This window comes from Electrophorus electricus, chromosome 6 (genome assembly GCF_013358815.1).
Source record: "Electrophorus electricus isolate fEleEle1 chromosome 6, fEleEle1.pri, whole genome shotgun sequence".
In the NCBI taxonomy this organism is placed as follows: Eukaryota; Metazoa; Chordata; class Actinopteri; order Gymnotiformes; family Gymnotidae; genus Electrophorus; species Electrophorus electricus.
The window spans coordinates 9,568,476-9,589,081 of NC_049540.1; the positions used below are offsets into that span (position 1 = coordinate 9,568,476).

Genomic DNA, 20,606 nt, shown 5'->3' on the forward strand with positions numbered 1-20,606 from the left:
TTTTAACAAGAAACATTCAGGAGTGAAACAATAATATTGGGCATGGAAAACAAATGTATTTACTATCCTCCATCAGCCCAGTGTGTTCAGTTCTTTGTTTTTGAGAATGCAGTGTTGCCAAATACTTTGAAAAGCAACTAAAACCTGCTCAGAAAGTCACTAGATGACATCATGTGCTAATCAGCATATATGTGACATCATCGCATTGTATTTGCATGCTGCCTAGTGTCGGATGGTGTCAGCCCTTTACATCTGGTTGCTTCTCTCCTACTCTTTGTGCTCACATATACTGTATTATAGTACAGCCGCATTACCAATAAACTGTTCTGATTTACATATTTTTCTGTTTCTGTTGTCAGACAACGGGAGTATGAAATGGTGGCTGAAATGCAGCCCATTAACACTACATGTTAACCAGCAGTCATTTCCAAGCCATTTCAGAGCTGTTGCTCTGCACTGCTAAAATTCAGATTTTATAACTCCAGCGTTGTCTGACAAAATCTCCATACACATAATTTAAAGACAATGCATGTGCTGTGATTTCAGGTATATTTACATGTAAAATGATCACTCAAGAGAGAAAGTTAAAAGCAACAGAATAATTTTCTTTTTTCTCTCGCACAGCGCACAGCATTTGTTGGGGTAACAAACCACAAGAAAAAAGTTCTGTTTTAATAGTCAAAACAATCAAACAAAATTGTTTAAACCAAAATGAAGGCGGAGCAAACAATACAGATTAGTGATTGGCCACATTGAATGTGTTGCTCCACCTCTCTGCCACTCACTGACCAGAGTAGACGCAGAGCGAGGTATGCCTCTCGCTCACGGGGCAGTACTGGCAACTCTGTTATGTAACGTAGCTAAGGTTCGTCCAAAAAGTTAGGTGCTTTTTTTTTTTTTTAGGGAAAAAGCTGCAAAATGGGTCTGAAAACTACCTAAATCTAGTAACAAAGTTGCTAGGTTGGCAACATTTTGAGAATTAGATCAAATACAAATACATAATTAAAAAGACAAGATGCAACACCAACAATTGGAACTAATAAAAAAGCAGCAGAGTAATTTGTGCACTAAATGGGGATGCCAAACCAAGAAAGTTTCTAAATATTTCAAAATGGTTTGTCCTTTTGCAACATTTAGAATCCTAATTATAAATGAGCTGCACCTCTCTAGCAGATAGTGAGTCAAATTTCTTTTTACACTTTGTCATGATTTATAAAAAAAATAATTGATCTACAATTAGCAATTGAACCTTTCTACTATCATCTACAAATAATGTTATCGTAGTGTAAATGACAAATTAACATTTCACAAGTACTGCAGGCTAACTTTAGAACTTGTATAAACAACCAAATTTTAGCCAAAATATGATTCATATTATATTTTTTATACCTTACAAATACATCTATTTGAACTTTGAAAATGGAGATATTAATGTTCTTTGGTGTTTACAATAACAGTTGTATTTTGCCCGTTTTTAATGAACTCCAATGTATTTTGCCAAGGCCAACATGAAGACAAATAAGAAAACTAAGTAGTTGTTGATGCTTTTGCAAACACAAACTGTGTGTGTACAAAAGCTCAGCATGTCCAAACTGATTCAGTAATCTTGGAAGCCTTAGCCTAGCTGGACTTAGCACTACCATAGCTAGCATAGTTTGGCCAAGTTCGCAGGAGCAGCCCACATGTACAAGTAAAGGATGCAAACCCAAAATTAGTCACACGGAGGAAGGTCTCCCAAAGGATCGCACAGTGCATGTGTTTCTTTTTGACTGTAGACATAGATGTTATTTGGAGGACAAGTGAGAGGCCTGGAAAGACCTACTCAAGAGACCGAAAGGCAATCTATTGTCATGGGTTCTTTGCACTGCTACATTAAATGCTTGGTTGGTGGTCACCTTTGGGATTTCACTGGTGACATGACAGTCATTCCGTGATGGCACCACTGACATTAACTATAAACCAAATCGCATGTTTTGTAACTGCATATTATGTAAAGTTGCACACACTGATAGAGAGACAGATGATAGTAAAATCAGTTGTTAAGCGAACAGGGCTGGGGAAAGAATTACAAGAATGCAACAAAGGCTGATTGAACTTATTACACCGAAAGACATGAAATGTAGATGCCTTCTAAAGGCATTTAGAATTTAGAGGGATAGTGGCAGAATTCCTAAATGACTGAAATAACGGGTTAATGCCAGAGTAATAAGGGGGAAGGTTACTTTAGCATATGCTTTTGCTTCACTATGATTTTTCTTCAAGAATAGGAAGCTAACAGCACATCACTGGGATACTGAAAGCTATATTGAAGTTGAAAATAAAAAATAAATACAACTTTCTGTATAATTAGTCATTTTAACAAAAGCAGAAAAAGTACTGACATTTTTGGATTACTGGAATGCTTACTCCGACATTTCAAACATTTCACCAGTGCTGATTCTGTCTGACTTTATCCTTATTTTGTTAATAATGGTCACCGAATGAAGATTCCTAAATAAATAAATAAATAAACATTTCGAGAGGAAGCCAAACCTTAGGGTTGAATCATCAGAATTGTATTGAAAAAGTAAGGAATGCTTGGGATTTGTAAGGGGGAATGTGAATTTTGATTAATATTTCGCCATCACCATGTTTTATTCAATCTTTTGTGGTGCTTCTTCTTTTTCAAGGCCAAGTTAAAATATTGAAACTCGAAATAATACAACTCACCCTGTATTCAAAACACTATGGCCGTGTTTCAATCAACGCTACTATACATTACAATACTGATGCCCAAATAACAACCTAAACTCTCCTAAAGAGACACAAGGACAATTCAGTTCGCAATGACAATAATAATAATACTTCAATCAGTTACATGGCGTAATTACAAACAGAGGTACGTAGAGGGGGATTACAGATGTTTGATACCTATAAGATTCAAAGTAAATTACTTATCCTACTACTGAACAAAGATGGGAGAATACATGTACAATAATGAATGGTATTAAAATATTCTTACTGGTAACTGTAATGTAATGTAATGTCAGTTAAATACATGAATTATAGGAAATTAATGCAACATGAATATCTCTAATATGGAGTATATTTTGGTAGGGATTGAAAGTTGAAATAACCATCTTAATTAACTTAGCATTCCATGCCATATTCTCCTTGTTATTACAATTTAGAAGCATTAAGCAACATTGAAGTGCCACATCTCAGTGAATGGCCAGCGCACGTCCATTAACACAGAGACAACAAATGGTGTACATAATGGATCAGTCCTGTTATTGTGCGCATCATCACGACAACGAAGCTGTTTCAAAAGCAAAAAAGTCAGATGTGCATGTGTGCGTTATACTGGAGCCAGAGGTCTAACGGGCACTGTTAGCCAGATAGCTGGAAGCTGACCTTATTATTAACAAGCTAGCCCCAACGTACATCCTCTACCTGTGATTATTTAACTGTTAAAGGAAAAAAAAGAAAAACTCATTTTAAGAGTAGAACAGGTTTCTACTGAAATATAGACATAATTATTGAAGAAGAAACTGCAAAACTGGTCTCAGATCAGTCCTGACGAGCACCATCTCAACCCATCATTCACCATTCCGAGGCTTTGTGTAATAAAAAAATGTTCTATGGATTTTCTATGGTTATGCTCCGACACTCATTTGCATTATCTCTTTGTAGTCTGCTTTTCCTGGCTCATGTCTGTTGTATCAATTGTCATGCCACTTTCATACATGTTCTCACACTTGTGCACTCACGCTGTGAATAATAGAGAGCAAAGCTGGTTGTTGCGCCGAATTTGAATAATGTGGTTTTGTTCCATCAGTGGCATCAAAGTTAACCAAGCTACTGCTTCTGGTCAGACACTAAGAAACCATGCGATTCTTATTTTTTTTTATTAAATTGTTTGACGTAAACAGCCAAAAAAAACATGACTCTTACTGTTGTAATAAAAAAAACAACCTAATCTTCATCCAGATTAGTTAGCAGATGGTACAACGATAGATTGTAATATCATTGCTTAATAAAGAAAAGCATCAGGTAAACATGCAGAAGGGTTTTCATGAAATGGGTACTGAGAACAAGTCCATTCTTTTTCTAGGTAAAACTGCGGGAGAGATGAGGAACGCACATGGGGCTGAGAGAGGCAGAAGGCTTGCCTGCACCTCTACTCCCAGCATAGCGAGCACGAGGATAGCCATCTGTCAGCCTCAAACTATTTACAAGCCCTCAAATACAATCGCTCCACTTAACACTTCAGCAAAATGGCAGAAGTTCTCCCTGCTGCTGACCGAGGCTAATTTTCTTGAAATCAAATGCCCATATTGAATGGGGCAAAAGACAAAAGAAAGGTCTCATCAGCATGTAGGGCCATCTTCTGCCAAATTTACTGAAATATGAGTAGATTATGAGGGTTATGTATGTGTGTGGGGGGTGTGTGGGTGTGTGTGTGTGTGTGTGTGAGAGTATTAATATGGCATAAAGTTGTATGGCATTTATGAAGTTCTGCACTATTATTCGGAATTCAGCTCTGAGTTGGAAACGTGCTTCGAATGCTAAGTGATAAGTGAAGTATAATCTGTATCTGCATTTGAGCTTTTATATATATCTGTAAAGAATTTTGTAGCTATGTTAACAAATCTCTCCTGTTATAATCTGTATACTGTATAAACTGTAGAATATGTGTATCATAATGCCTCTAAAGAAAAACCTTTGTGGTCATAAATAAAGTGTGATTCGTCTTTGGAATTGATCAAACAAGCAGTAGAATATCATATTATCAACCGATAATATTGTCCAATACTCTGATTGAAAAAGAAAACAATTCTTAGGCAAAAAGACACACCAAAAAAGTGTCTTGTGTGAAAATAAAATTAGAATTAAACAAAGAGCTCTGATACAAATGGACAGCTATGGAATCTGTCACTTCTGAAACAAAATTAGTTGATATCAATTACATTTCGACAATACCCAAGTACATGTACTGCTATAACACTAAAATCCTTTACAGTATCCTGTAAAGTTAAAATATAATTGTAGGATAGTATGCCATGACAGCTTGCCAGTAATATCCTTCACATTCTGTTCAGTGTGTAATGTGTATTCCAACATGGATTCCTCAAAATCTTTAGTTCTCATCACTCAACATTCACTCGGGGAGTTGAAACGCGTGTCCTCGCAAGAAGACAACTATCGGTGCCCTGAAGGGAAAAAGAATCCTTAGACAGCTAATTGTGGTTTAAATTGTGATCTAAATGCAGATGTTCTAAATACAAGGTCATGTGACTTACAAAACATGCCCCTAGTGTAGGCATGAAATTAAATCAAGTGTAAAAATATCACAGGGAAATTTACAAAACAGCTGCTTTTTTTTAAATGTTCATGTTATTTGTAGGTGGTTCAGGGGCACTTTGGACTTAATACAACACTATGGTAATACAAAAGAGGCTTTATTTTGGTGATTTCAGGGGTTAAAAGACACCACACCCTTACTTATGGTCCTTGAGCCTGGGTATTCTATTTTATTTTTCTTCAAATTGATCTGCGTTTATTGCTGGTAGTCATCAACTTCTCTCACAGACAGATGGCGGTAAATTTATGCATGTAATTAATATTTTAGGCAGTGATTGTTTGCAAGTAAGGATACTAGTTTCTGTCCAGTGATTAAATACTATACAGTTATTATTATTATTATTATTATTATTATTATTATTATTATTATTATAGCATAGCCAGTGGTGTATGAGTTCATGATGGATGAAAGCTTAATGTTTTTGAGAGACATGCTTGCAGCTATACAAAGAGGCACTTTGTTATTAAACCTATTCTTCCAGAAAGGGCAGGAAGAAAGTCAACGTACAGCGTTGCGTGTTTCACTTATAGGTGCAGCGTTCATGTCCCAAGCTTGGAGGAGAAGGTTTATTCTTTTTGGGAACGGCTTTATGACCAGCGTGTTGACTAGATCGTTCCTTTGTTTAAAGAAAAACTGCTGAAGATTAAATACAGAAGTTTTACAGAATTGCACCGCTTTTGTGGAGGGGAGAGCATCAACATTCGTGTCTATTTTACTGTAGATGCCGCCGCCTCTGACTGCGCAAGAAAACTGGAACACTAGAGATCTGAATTATATCTACCCAATAAGCAAAAAAAAACCCCAAGCAAACAGAAACTTTGCTTTGCCATCTTTTTATACCGCCAGATATTGGTGGTGAGTATTTCTATGTCTCATTTCTGTGGCCGAAAAAACTACCAGCTAGGAAACTGTGAAACGGAAACGTACTGTATTACAAGCGGCTGAAGGAAAACATATGGTAGGATCATACAAAATTAACTGTTACAGCAAAGAGAATCCTACATTTATACTGTACACCAAAGAGAACTTTAACCAGAAATGACATTAAAAACTAATTCCTCACTACTGTTGCAAGTACATAATATGAATAGTGAAAAAAAGTGTCTCCTTGCTGTACTACTTGCTGAAGTGTCCAGATGTCCAGCGTGATTTTTCTAGTGACCCATGAGATGGGCAACCAATACAGACGTAATAATGAACTGACTGCATGTTAAGCATCTGAACTGTGCCCTAAACCTGTGCTGACATTAGCTTGTAGAAATGAACAGCTACACAATTTTGGCTGAAGAATAGGTGAAAAAGATTTTCTCTTTTAAATGTTTTTCTTTCTTTATTACACATGAACAAACATAGAATGGCACTGATTTTGGAGTTTTAGGCCAATCGGAACACCTCAACACAAATGGTAAATATGAGACAGTGCTTTCTGTGAGACCTGACACTAGGTTCAGCGGTAGAGACTATGTTCTCACTTTTAAAAACGCATAGATCTATAGTAAAATTGTAATGAGTTAAGCAAGAGTACTGAGCACTACCTTTGTACTGGTGCTGAAAATACAAAGCAGTTCACTTTTGTTGTTTAAATCATGAGGTGTGTGTGTGTGAGTATGAGTGAGTGAAAAACAGGCAGAGAATGACAGCATGACATCTGTTGCTTTTTATAAGACAAAGGTCCAACACTTGATTGCATTGTATTGGTCTTTCTCTCTCCCTCACACACACACTCATTGTCTCTGCCACAGTATGAAACGTTTTGTGAGAGCAAAACATCATTGGATAAGCACCTTTACAGTCAATAGTGCATTTGGTTGTGTTATTTAAACATCATTAAGGCTGTTTTTAAGGACACAGACACGATGGCCAATATAATGTGTTTTGTTGATGTTGTTTTAAACAGTGTACCTCATCTAATAATTCATTTGGAAGCAATATTGATTTAACTGCTCACTACCATAGTGCTTGTTTAAAGTATTAATACAAGATGAATCTGCCCCTTTCCTCTATCCTGGCCCTCCCAGTTTCTGCTTCTCTAGGCTTGTATGTCCTGCGGTTAGATAGCATTTGATTATTCAAAAAAAAAAAAATTATGCTGTGATTTGGTGTAATACATGCTCTGCATTTTAACATTTTTTAATGCATTTGCAAACGGATTACGTTGCTGATTTGATGAACATTTGGTTTTGACTTCTTCAAGGTAACTGAGCTTATTTCTGTTTTCTTTTTCTTTTTTTTTTTGCATGCTGCAGTACAGAATAAGCAAATATGTAGTTGCTTACTGAAGGACAGAGACTGCCTGAGAGGAACTGCTGCACTTGCAAAGCCCCCCCCCCCCCAAACACGGCAGACTTAACGGCAGCAGCCAGCTGAGGTCAACGGCCAAGCACCTCAGGGCTGAGCCCCACACACGGGGTGCTCGTGAAGCAGAAATGCCTTCTGCATCACAGGTTTGAGGCTCAGTGCCATGTGCAGCCACCCTCGAACGGAGGGCCCCTGGATCTCAGGACCTAGAGATAATCCGTTAGGAAACCAAGGCGAGGTTCCAGAAACCAAACCACCCAAAGCACATGCACCATAGCAGCAGACGAACATGGCTGTCTGACCCCGGCCGCTGACACTTACACCGGGGGGGGGACCGTGGACAAGCATTTCCCCATTAACAAACACTGGTTTCTGTTTGGCCTCATTTGACCAAACCCCTATATACAAAAAGTACAGAGGCAGACTCCAGAGCAGAGAACTTTACCAGCAATACTACAATCACATACTTCTACAGCATTAAGACATTACTGGGGCAGATCAAGTTAAAATTTGAGCTAACCGAACCACAAAGGTAATTTAAGTTCAAGCTCTTTTTTGTCAGGGGTGGGTGGTGTCGGCAGGTGGAGCAATGCTTCATATTTTCTCCACTCTTTTTTTTTGCTGTGATTGTTCTTTTGAAAATTGCCATTGTTGTGTGTCACGAATGCACTCGCGAGTGAGTGAAACAAACAAACAAAAAACAAGCAAACATGCATCTTCAGCTGCAACTCCTCCACCTCAAGGTACCTGCACTGCATATTGCAAGGGAAGCCCTGCAGTTCAGGCGTCACTAACCGCATGACGGGGACACGCCCACAGGGTTTTGCGCCAACAAACACACACACGCGCACGCACGCACACACACACACACACACACACACACACACACACACACACACACACACACACCTACACAGATGCACAATCACAAAGAAAAGCTGCACACAACCACCCTTCTGTGGGAACCATAGTTTTCTAAAACACACTATCATTATGTTCGAGCACACTCGTACACTAGCATACACTAGAAAACTCATATTTTTTTGTTGTTTTTGAACTTTTTGTTTGTTTTTAGTTTGGTATGATTTGCTTAAGGAACGGGAAGAAAATTGAGAATCTGTCTCAAAGTATGCAATGCTGGTGGGGGGACTAAGTGGTGAAAAGAACATATTAAATGGCAAAACCAGGGCACAAGCTCACACAATGGTTCAGATTTAAATAGGAAAAAACAAGCAAACAAACAAAACCAATGCTTGCACAAACACAGCACAAGTAAATACATTAGCAAGCAATAATAACAAAAGCTAAGAAACATTTAATCATCTTATCATAAGAAAGAAACAGTTACTCGAAACACAAGTGAACTCTAGAACCAAACATGAGATAAAAAATGAATCTTTTTTCTCTAAAAACTAGGACCTCTCTGGGAACAGTAGTGCACTTATTGGTTTATGCAGTGCAACATATATGCAAGAAAACAATGCAGTCCTCTTATCAAGCTTTTAAGAAAGATATTTCCTTTAAAACCAATGAAAGAAAAAGAAAATAATAGAATTTCATTTCTTAAGTAAAACAATTTAATATTAAGCACAGGCATTTGAAGTAAGTGTGCAAAGTAGCACTTTTTTGTAATCTACAACTTATTATTTTTGGATTAAATTCCAAAAAAAGGAAAATAAGTCAAACTAATTATGATTGCTTTTTTTTCACCATCCTAACTACAGAAAACGGTGTATCTACTTTAAGGAGTGAGCAAAAATCCCCAGAATTGCAGTTGCAGGCGGATAAGTCTGGAACAATACGTGTACAACAAAGCCAAATACCAGCACAGAGCTTTAGAGTGACACGACACTTTAATTACAACCTCTCTCATCTCACTTCCAAAAAATCTACTCAGCACACACAATGTCTAATTATCCATGAAATCGGGAATGTGTCTTTATTGTCTGAAGAGTCTATCTTGTTAAGCTGTGGCATATCAGAAGGGAACGAAATTGACCAGGTTTACTTTGCTGTGGTTCAGTAAGGAGTTGTTCATTTTGCCCTGTGTCTCAGTTCTCCTGTCTTTTCCATGCCGTCTGTGATTCCTGTCAGGCGAAAGCACATGGTAGGCTGTTTGAGCCACTAGGTGGGGCTTAAAGATCAGAAGTAGTGCATTTTATTCACCCCACCCGCCCAAACAGCTGAGTCACCTTAGATGTCGCCAACAGGAAACACAGAGGCTCTGGTTTATTTAAAAAAATTTTTTTTTTTAGGCCTTTTCGAGGGTTATTTCTGTCCAGTTCTCCAAATGGCTCGCCGTCTAAGCCAGCTAATAGCTGTCACAAGTGGCCTCAGCTAGCTGGATGGTTGCTGTGTTCAGAGTTGTAGGGACCGTCACAGAAACACAACTGGAATTGTAGACCTGATAACAGTGAGTGTGAAGCAAGGGTGGCTAGAGCTGGAGACTGTGGGCCATTTACATACTGAAGCCTGCCGTTTCACTGAAAATGTAAAATCCGCGTGTGTGATTTCTTTTTTTAAAAAATAGAATCATGGAGCAATTGAAATTGCTGAATCATTTGAAGCCAAAATAAAAATAACCCTCTTTTGTTGGTGGTGGTAGTTTTTGTTTTTTGTTATCTCACATTTTGTATCTGAAGTGGAAGAGGTCAAATAACAGTCTTCTTACTGGCAGTGTATGCAAAGCAAATCAGAAAATTCTTAACGGCATTTAACGTTTTTGCTCGAATACTGTCATTTATAAACAAACCCTTATTTTGTAAACTTTACTTGAGCCATCAAAAATAATTGTGGGAAAAAAAGAAAATGTCATAAGCATAATTTTCTTTCTTCACCTCACTCACAGGAAGTTACATATCAGTACAATTATTGAAGTTGACTTGTACCTTGATAACAGCTGCATCATTTTCCCTCAAAACCATAATAATAAATAAAAGCCAGTGTCAGATTGAACAACTCTCCTTTTCTTATCTTACATTAAAAGGCAAACTTGTGACCATCATTACTTTAGAATGAATCTAGAGCCCAAACCAGATGCTAATTTTTGTCTTTTTTAAAAAGGTATACCACAGTAAGCTTGGACACCTATGGGGTCCAATACGGTCTACATGGGAAAACATCTACTAGTTTAAAAATTTCACGGCAATGTTTATCTTTGTGCGTGCGCGCACACACACACACACACACACACACACACACACACACACACACACACACACACATACACACACACACACACACACACAATTTCTCACTCACTCAGACATGCATACGCACAAGCACAGCCATATATACACACACATACGAATAACTCTATTGTATGTAAGTGTAAAAGTAGTCTGCGCTTCTGTATGGATATGTGTGTGTGTGTGTGTGTGTGTGTGTGTGTGTGTGTGTGTGTGTGTGTGTGTGTGTGATCTTTCGCAGGCCTTTTGGTAGTGTTCAACACATAAATCAGTATTTGAGAAAAATCATACATTTAGAGGCCAGTAGTATGGATCCAACCAGTGGATCATTATCCAACTACATGGCCTTAAGGCCACCATCTTTTTTTTATTCTTTAAGAATAACAACGCCAAAAAAAGAAAACCCTCCAAAAAAAAAAAAAAAAACCAAACCAAAACAAAACAAAACCAAACCCAAAACAAAATGAAAAACACCTTTTTTTCTGGGAAACTTAATGTGCCAGTGTCTATACTCATTACTCTTCATGCCCCAATATAAGGGAAAAAATCTAGTGCCATTTTCTTTTCATTCTTTTTGTTTAAAAGAAGTTTTTTTTTCGATTTGTACTTATCCGTCAGAGACGTGCTTGCGCATGTGGTCGTTGAAGTGTTCGATTTGGTCGAACTTCACAGGGCACACGGAGCACATGTAGGTGGTCCCTTCCTGGCAGCTCGCCTCCGCAGCCACGCCCACTCCCGTGCCTCCAACTCCACCTCCGGCTCCACCCCCTCCCACTGGCATGGCCAGCGCCACCACTCCTGCCCCGGGCTCGGGAACGGCCATCGGTACAGGGATGGAGGTGGGGCCACCGGTGCTAGCTCCGCCTGCGACCCCAGGCGCCGTGCTGTGGAGGGCCATGTGACGCTCCAGCAGGGTTTTGTGGGAGAACTTCTTCTTGCAGATGTAGCACTCGTAGGACTTCTCTCCGCGGTGTAGCCGCATGTGGACGTTGAGCGAGCTCTTCTGTGTGAAGCGCTTGTTGCAGATGCTGCACTGGTAGGCGCGCACGCCCGTGTGGGTCACCATGTGTTTGATCAGGTAATCCTTCAGAGAGAACGACCGCCAGCAGATACTGCACTGGTGTGGCTTCTCACCTGCATGAACACAGCCAGAGACGCTTTTGAGAGACGGCTGCTCAGCGGCATACATTCAGATTTATGACAAATTCATCTGACAAACTCGGAGCAGGTTTCCAGTTTCATCATGTCACCAAGCACATAGTACACTTGTTTAACGACCTTTTTTTTTCAGAAAAGCTGCTTTGTGACAAGGTCTATTATAGCTTTTTTGCCATACACGTAAAAGCGAATTGCATTTAAATTAGGAACACATCTTATTTTTCTGGTGTAGAAAAAACATCTGGTATGACTGGTAACATGGCATTTCTTCAAAGCTTCGTTGAGAAAGGTCATATTAATATTCAAAGTTAATTAGAGAGCCTTATTATCCCCTTGTTAAGGTAACGCAGGCCTTCCAGTGGTTCAGGTCCACAAAACACTCATTATTATGCACTTTCGCTCAATCAGAAGCGTTTGATCTCCAGAGCAGTGGCAGGTGTTAAGGACTTTAATCTCACATAAACTCTGTCTATTTCCCAATATGTCTGGAGCACATGGAAGTTTCTTAGCATGAAGGCTGACTCTGATGCTACGTCCGCTGTCCGCCGACTCTTGTGCTGCTATTGTTCTTTTAAAACATCACTCGTGCTCTGCTGGAGTATAACTATAGCCACACACTTCATGACTAACCAGAGGTCAAAGTCCAACAACCATGTTCTATAATAATAACAAAGAAAAATAGCATTCCACAGCATTGGACACACTCTAAGGATGCGCTTTGGCACAGTAACCTAAGGCAAACACACATTCTACCCAGTGCCAATAAAAATGAGCAGAAAATGAGGTCAACACCGGCAGAGCTCATAACGGAACGAAGCTAAACCGTATTGTTGCGGACTTCAAAAAGACTTAATTAGCACCAAATATACTGGATATATGAGGTAAATCACAGACTGGGTATATTACTTGTGTACCGAGGATGAAATACAGTTAGGACCAGGAGTCAGAGCAGACAGCAGAGAGGAGGTCCTGCAGGAGCGTTAGGGGCTGAGCTAGAAGTCAGAGCAGACAGCAGAGAGGAGGTCCTGCAGAAGTGTTAGGGGCTGAGCTAGGAGTCAGAGCAGACAGCAGAGAGGAGGTCCTGCAGGAGTGTTAGGGGCTGAGCTAGGAGTCAGAGCAGACAGAAGAAAGGGGGTCCTGCAGGACTTTTAGGGCTTGGGCTAGTAGATCCTGCAGGACAATTAGAGGCTGGACTGTTAGAAGTCCAAGCACAGTATCTACTTTCATTATCATGTTAGGCACTGCAGATGCCTCCATATCTGTTAATCAGACTGATCTAACCCTGCAAGAAGGCAGCTGCAGTTGGTGAATGTCTGGTAATTATGGTTAAGAGGCTGCTGATATGTGCTAATTATTACACGATTCTGCTCTATGTATTGAGGTATCAACGGCTGAGCACTTCTGTATTTGGGAGATGGTCATAGGAAGCAAATGACCCAAGGTGACTTCAGGTGGGAGTCCAGAGGAACTCTTTTCACACTGGGGTTTTTGCATCTTTAGAGCTTGTGTTAGGGCTGCTGCCATATCATTCACTATATGATGAGGGAGACTATCTTCGTGTGTGTGTGTGTGTGTGTGTGTGTGTGTGTGTGTGTGTGTGCTTGCTTTGCTCTCCACAATAAGAGAAAACATGAAAAGTCTGTTGTAGTGGGGATATTTTGATGTCTGCAGGAGTTAAAGCTGAGGATGTTTTTTAAATTCCAAAGCTTTAATTTGAAAGCAGCAAAGCAACCTAGGGTTAGGTTCTAGTAGAATAAAATACAGCGTACGTAAATGGGAACCACCCATAAACATACATCAAAATAATAATAGTGTGTGAATGTGTGCGTGTTTGTGGGTGGGCACTTCAAGTTCTTTCCTTTTTAAAATTAAATATTTAATTTTTGATTATTCAGCATCTTGTCAGTAACTGGGTTTCAAAGGCACCAAAAGCACTATTACACTTTCCTGTATTTTACTTTTTTTGACAAAGTAGCCATTTATCAAAAGCAAAAGCTCCGAGAAACAATACTATTTGGAATTTCTTTATCATTTCCCGGGCCTATTCAGATGTGGACGTTGCAACACACTGCACATACAGGAAAAACCACCCAGATCTGTCAATGATTACCATCTGGTTCCTTTCCGTGCTCAACTAGCCAGCACAATCCACAGCACAAGTGCAACTCAACGTACACATCGCCATTCCAGCATGACGGCTTTGCCACCTCTGTTTGCTGCTGTCACCACGAGCAGAGGAAGGTTTGCGATTTTGTTCATTTCTTATTTTTAAATGGGTTTCCGTAGTGACTTTTGCCAAAGCCTGCTTTCAAAGACAAAGGCACGCCAGGGGTGCAGGACGGGGGCCAGCTGAAAGCTTGCGTCTCCCGAGACGGGAAACACCACGAGCAAACGTACCATCTTACTGCCAGCAGGAAGGTGGGCAGAGACACGGCCATGTGCTCACGACAACAGACAACGGTCTCTGATCTTAACTGTCCCTAGCACCGATGACTCTTAACAGGCAACAAAGTTCAATTCACTTTGATTCTAGGACCACCTACATTTGCTGTAACAAAAACAAAAAGCCAGATGGGAGGAAAGGAAGGCGGGGAGTGAGAGGAGGAATGTGGGGACATGTCCGGCTGCTTACCTGTGTGCACGAACATGTGTTTGACGTAGTTCTGTTTGGCAGTGAAGGTTTTACAGCAGAGAGTGCAGGCATAGGGCTTCTTCTCGCCCTGCTGGGCCACACCAGAGGCAGCCTGCTGCTGGGCACCTGCCGGGGTTACCCCGGCCAGGCCGCCGGGGAAGGGCGGCAGGCCGTGGGGGGGCACAGCCACAAACTGTGGCTGCTGGCCCCCCATGGATTGTGGCAGGCTGAAGAGGAAGGGCTTGTTCTCGCTGGCCGATGGCGTGGCGAAGAGCGTGGGCAGGTAGGTGTTGCCCGCAGTGCCCATCACCTGCGTGTTGCTGGTCAGTGTGAGCGGCATGCGCAGGTTGCTGGCGAGAGTCTCACCCGGCCGGATGTACAGCTGCCCGCTGGGCACGGACTGTGGCCCGGACGAGTTGAGTGGCGGCTGGTGCATGGCCACGTCTCCTCCCCCGCCCTGTGGTGGCCCACTGCTGTCATCTCCGGCCTCCTGGGTCTGCTCGGGGGATGAGTCGGTAACCTCGATGTGAACGGGCGTGCCAGCTTCGCCCTGGCCTCCGCCGACCTCCCGGCCAAAGCTGGACAGGAACTGCTGCTCCACGGGGTCAACCTCGGTACCGATGGAGGAGCTCACGCCCGAGTCGAAGCTCTCGCCTTTGGGCTCGCCATCACCACCCTCAGGCGGGTCGCCGTCCTCGCGGCAATCTTCCAGGCCATAGCAGCTGTAGTCGTCACCCTGCTCCTGCTTGATGTGCACATCACCCGTGTGCAGCCGCACGGGCCGCGGCTGCTTGCGGCAGTGCGTGCTCTCTGACGCGGCCAGGAAACGCTCCACCTGCTGCTGCCGCTCGTGGATGCGGGCGATCCAGGCCGGCTCCTGTCCCGGCTCCTTCTGCTGCAGGGGCAGGGCTGTGTCGTAACCGCCGCCCGCCGTGGCCACTGTGGCTGCACCCCCTCCCCCGGTGCCATAGTGCTGCGTCCGCTCCCCCCGCGTGCCGTTCTGCAGGCCCAGGGCGGTGCAGCCGGCGTACAGCGAGGAGTAGACGCGCTCCAGGCCCTGCTGCGACGTCGCCTGCATGTAGCCTGACTCAGCGTCGCTGCTGGGGCCCGAAGTGCCTGACTCGGGCGTGCCCCGTGGCGTACCCTGCGCCGAGTCGCCCGGGCCCACGGCGAAGGCACCGGGTGCGGCCATGCCCACGTTCTGCGAGACGATGCGCGTGCACTCGTCGATGACGGTCTTGATCTGCAGGATGCTGGCGGCCGTGAGGATCTGCAGTGCCTCCGACTGCGAGACACGCAGCACGCCGCTGTACATGAAGTCGATCAGCTTCTGGACGGACTGCACGGACACCACAGACGGGATCTCGATGTCGCTGTAGCCCAGGAGGAGCTTGTCCTGGAAGAAGGGGCTGCCTGCGGCCAGCACGCACCGGTGCGCACGCAGCATGCTGCCATGGATCCGAACAGTCACGTCACAGAAGTGCCCGCGGTTTCGCTGATCATTGAGGGTCTCAAGTACAGAGTTGCTGAAATTGTGAAGGTTGATGTTATGAATGCGCTCGGTCATCCCCTTGCAACTGATGTCACCTGAAATGCAAATGAAGTGGCATGTGCACCCGAGCGCACACACACACACACACACGTGCACACACACACACACACACACACACACAATGAAAACATAAATGAATAAGGAATGGTTCAGATTTGAATATATTTTAGCTTCAAAATTGTCTCCTGTTTAGTATTCAAGCACTATGCAAGTCTTACACAAAATAGCTAAACTTCCAAAAGCACTGCACTGGTAAGCCTTCTTCCCTTCACCTGGCCGACTCTTGGAGGGAATTTCAGGTTGCTGCAACAGGATGTGTCAAACAAAAACTTCCAATCTTAGCCTGGGATCAGAGGTTCCATCACGTTTATTTATGCACAGAATTTTCATGCATGAGAGAGAAGTAACCAGTTCAGTCTCCACTGCCAAGCTATCACAAAACAAATGAAGTCACATGTGCACCTGATAAAGACACATGTGCACCATAAAATATGTCAGCATCCTAAATATGTACAATAGCATATGTAGTGAACACTGGCAGATGCAGAGGATACATAGGTCTTAGCTTAAACTTTCAAGATCCTGACTGCTGCTGTCTGTACTGCCTAGAATATCCCATAGTGACTTTAGACTCCACATACAATTAGGAGAAAATGAGTCCACAATAGTAGAAGGCTGTTGTGAAATTTATTCAGAGAACATGTCCCAACAGGAACGATTTTTACAACGCTTGAGACAGATTTGATTCACATACAAAAAAAAAGATTAATTGGAAAAGAAATAGGAAAAAAAAGCAAGACTCTAATCATCTTCCGTGATGTTCCCATTCTGCTGCCTGTCCAAACAAAAAGAAAACATCGTAGCAGGGTTCCAGCATGAGAACTTTTAAAAACACTTCCAAATTCCAGTCCTCTGGGAGGGACTCATCACTACAGTTTATGTTCTAAGTCGGTTCCCATAAATACGTTTGGTTTTTACGGTAATGCTTTTACCTCCATGAAAATACCTAGAATCCTGATTCAGTCTGTTTTTGAGGAACTCTAGAACTAACAGTGTCTTAAGATAATACTGAACTTGAATGATCAAATTTATGGCCTTACGTATATCTGAAATATAGTTATAAGGAGAAAGAGAGAACAGAATTCCTATTACAAATGGAAAATTACAAAATACACATGTGATTCCACACTGAAACTATTCCCACCTCAGATCATGAAGAGTGCACAGAGATAACCATGCCAGTTACAGTCGCATAGCCAGGCACTCACTCACAGATACTAACACACAAGATTCTGTCAAAAGGCTGGGAATGTTTTCCTCCAAAATGGAGAGGCATATGGCAAAAGAAGCCTTCGGGGGCTTGAGGCAGGCTTCTGCCATGCAGGAGTGGTCAAGGACATTCGCGATTACCGTGAGAACTCCTTAGTGCGAGCCCAATCGAGTGGCTCAGTACCAGAGGCCGAAGAGGCTAGCTCCTCTGTGGAGTGGTGCCACTCCCTCCTGGACAAGGAGGCAACAGGTCCACACTTGTAGCACTGGACGCTTTTATAAAGTGGGCAATTAAAAAACAATTTGTGCGCTAGCACTGCTCAGACCACAGGCTGTATTATGTGAGAAGATCTGTGCAGATGGGGTCTCTCGGCTGCGTCAAACATGGAGGTACTTTTCATGAAACAGACTGCTCACAGCTCGGCCAAGGTGGTGGAACTGAGCCAATGGCTAAATGACTTCTTACACTCTCCTCTGACAGACAGACCACCAACAACAGGGGTTAAAGGACAGATATGAAAGTCTGCCCTTCAAATGTCTGCCTCTATGGTCAAAACAGTTAATTGTCCTGTTCACAAACAGGTTACATGTCAAATGGTACAGTTGCCATTAAAGAAAGAAACAGGAATTAAATTTGTTAAAGGAATTCCTTTAACTGTTAATGGTTAGGATAGCCCACAAATTCACTGAGCACTCAATGCCATTTTTGATATTTATTTCAAACCAGCTGCCTTGCACTAAATAATTCCTGAGAAACAGCTTAAAACATTTTCAGTTTTATACCCTAAATACACCATTTAGGCAAAGTGGAACATAAAAAAAGCACTGACTTTCCACAGACAGGGGGCACTCTTGAGCTACACTAACTCATACCTAGTTTACTTTATGGTTGTTTGTGCAAGACGCATGTGTTTCTACATCAGAAATGAATTAAAACCAGAAATAAATCATCAGGCTATGTTTCTATCATGAAAATCTCTTTTCTGGGTTATTTTCAGAATCCTTCTGAGGCCAGATCTAACGTGGATACGTTGGAGACTGTATGAGAAAATCTGTCGTCCAAACAAACACTACCGCAGACACGGCCCAAAATGTCTACTTTTGACGTGGTGCTTCATGTTCCATAATAGCATGGCTATGAAACAGTTTTAAGGGACTTCCGGAGAGGACATGACCATGTTTAAAAATGTATATTAATTGTAGACAGTGGTGACATCAATTCTTGTTCTCTCTCTGAAAACTCATCCGACTGCACCTGTGTGCGCACGTACGCGCGCGCTCGTGGCACCTGAAAGCAGCTCAGTTCGCTCCTCGTCTTTTCCCTCTTTCTCCCGCTCTCGTGCCCACTCAGTTTCTTAAAGAAAGGCGTCACATTCATCAAGCCCATGAATATTTCCCTCGTTTTTAGACTCCCTTCAGCTCTCCAACACCTTCTGTTGTTTCAAACTGTCATTGTCGTGTTTGAACAGTACCGCGGATCTGAAATACTGCGCGCATTGCACATAATTATCAAACTGAAAATGTCAAATTAGCAGCGTAGTCTGTTAGAAAGAAGTTAAATGCTAAATGTAAGTGATGTGCTATAAGGTTATAAAAACAAGCCTCTGCAGGCAAACACTGGCTCACTGAAACATCTGATTATAGTCAATTTTCAATACTTTAATCCCATGACTCACATACAATGGCAAACAATAGAATCTGAACTGTGTGGGCTTGGAGAAGGAAGAGTGACAGTCGTGGTGTCTGTCTGTGGAAATGTTCTTAAACTTCGAAGGTTGCTGATGAAACAAAGACAGTGAAAGTAAGCTCGAGTGTGTGTGTGTGTGTGTGTGTGTGTGTGTGCGCGTGTGCGTGTGTGTGCACATGTATGTGTGTAGATCCGTCAAAGACCAAACCGTGTTGCATGTGTGTGCGTCTCTAAATACTTGCTATTAATTGTCCTGTTTCATTGAAGAATGTGTATTTCTCTTCCATTCCATGGATATCTTGTTTAACTAGCAGAATAGGCCATTTAGACAATCTGTAAATGTTTGCAGGCACAAAACTGTTATTCATACATTTCAAGGAAATATTTGAGCTCAATAAAAGATAATATTTGGGTGTGAGACGTATGTAGACACAAAAGCTTGAGTGCGGTTTTCATAAAATGGGTTTTATGAAGGTGTATGTTTGAATTCCTGAATGCACTAGCAGACACTGTATACTGTAGTGTGTAAGAATAGCAGACATTGTATTTGGTAATGCAAGCTGAAGTACTTCTTTCTACACAGTGAGTGAGAGACGATGTTTGTAGATCGGTTCAAGTGATCTCTCTGTGTGTGTGCGTGGGGGGTGGGGTGGTGGTGGTTGTATATGTGTGTCCAGAAGCATGCATTCAATATAGTGGTTTCTACATGCCCATTGACTGTGTGTGTGTGTGTGTGTGTGTGTGTGTGTGTGTGTAAGAGAGAGAGAGAGAAAGAAACCAGGTAGGGCTAGGTGTATATAGTTTGACTTGTATTATATGGGATTTTGAGTATGAGTTATAAAGAGGAATAAAGAGTGTGTGAGTAAGTGTGTTTGTGTGTGTATTCAATAGATAGTGTTGGTACGGTCTGATGCCATTCTGCTCAAGTGTGTTTCGGATAAACAAGACATAAAGTATAACTATAGACTAAGAGTTCCATGGTTGGGACAAGTGTTTTCTTAAATATCACATACATACACATAGACACCGTGTGTGTGTCTGACGCAGAGGCATACGTACAGTCTGATGGCGCTCGGTGGGGTAGTCTTGTGTGTGGTGGGCGTGTGTGTGGGTGGGTGGGCGTGGCTGGTGGGCGTGGCCGAGGCACAGGGGCGGGATGCTACAGGTTGCTGGTGCTGGCAAACGCAGAGGAGAGAGGCCAGTCTGAGGGCACTCACTTCATCTCTCCCGGCCGCAATCCAACCTCACACAGTCTTCACCAAGGCCCTGCCAAGGCAAGCATGCACCGGGAGGGATGGGGAGGAAGAGAGAGAGAAAGAGAAAGAGCGAGAAAGTGAGCAGAGGGCCCTTATTACACACCTGCATCTGCTTTCACATTCACACCATCCCAATTTAACTGCATTTTCCCCCCTTTTTTGTGAAAATACAACTGGGTGTGGAGGTTCGTGAACAAAAAGTGGCAATGAGATGCTAAATTA

The 20,606-nt window shown here is 42.3% G+C and overlaps 1 protein-coding gene across 2 annotated transcripts; it reads right to left on the minus strand.

The window, feature by feature from the left end:
• Window positions 1-8,680: 8,680 nt before the first annotated feature.
• zbtb20 (zinc finger and BTB domain containing 20) lies at window positions 8,681-20,342 on the minus strand. 2 transcript variants are annotated; one of them, XM_027025509.2, is made up of 4 exons: window positions 20,188-20,342; window positions 16,391-16,475; window positions 14,621-16,207; window positions 8,681-11,964 (listed from the first exon to the last, which is right to left on the minus strand). In XM_027025509.2, the coding sequence occupies exons 3-4, from the start codon at window positions 16,185-16,187 to the stop codon at window positions 11,438-11,440; spliced, it is 2,094 nt and encodes a 697-aa protein (XP_026881310.2). In that variant the 5' UTR covers window positions 16,188-16,207; window positions 16,391-16,475; window positions 20,188-20,342; the 3' UTR covers window positions 8,681-11,437. The 2 variants fall into 2 exon arrangements, with proteins under 2 accessions (XP_026881310.2, XP_035382847.1); XM_035526954.1 differs by lacking the exon at window positions 16,391-16,475 and having other exon boundaries at window positions 20,188-20,278.
• Window positions 20,343-20,606: the final 264 nt, after the last annotated feature.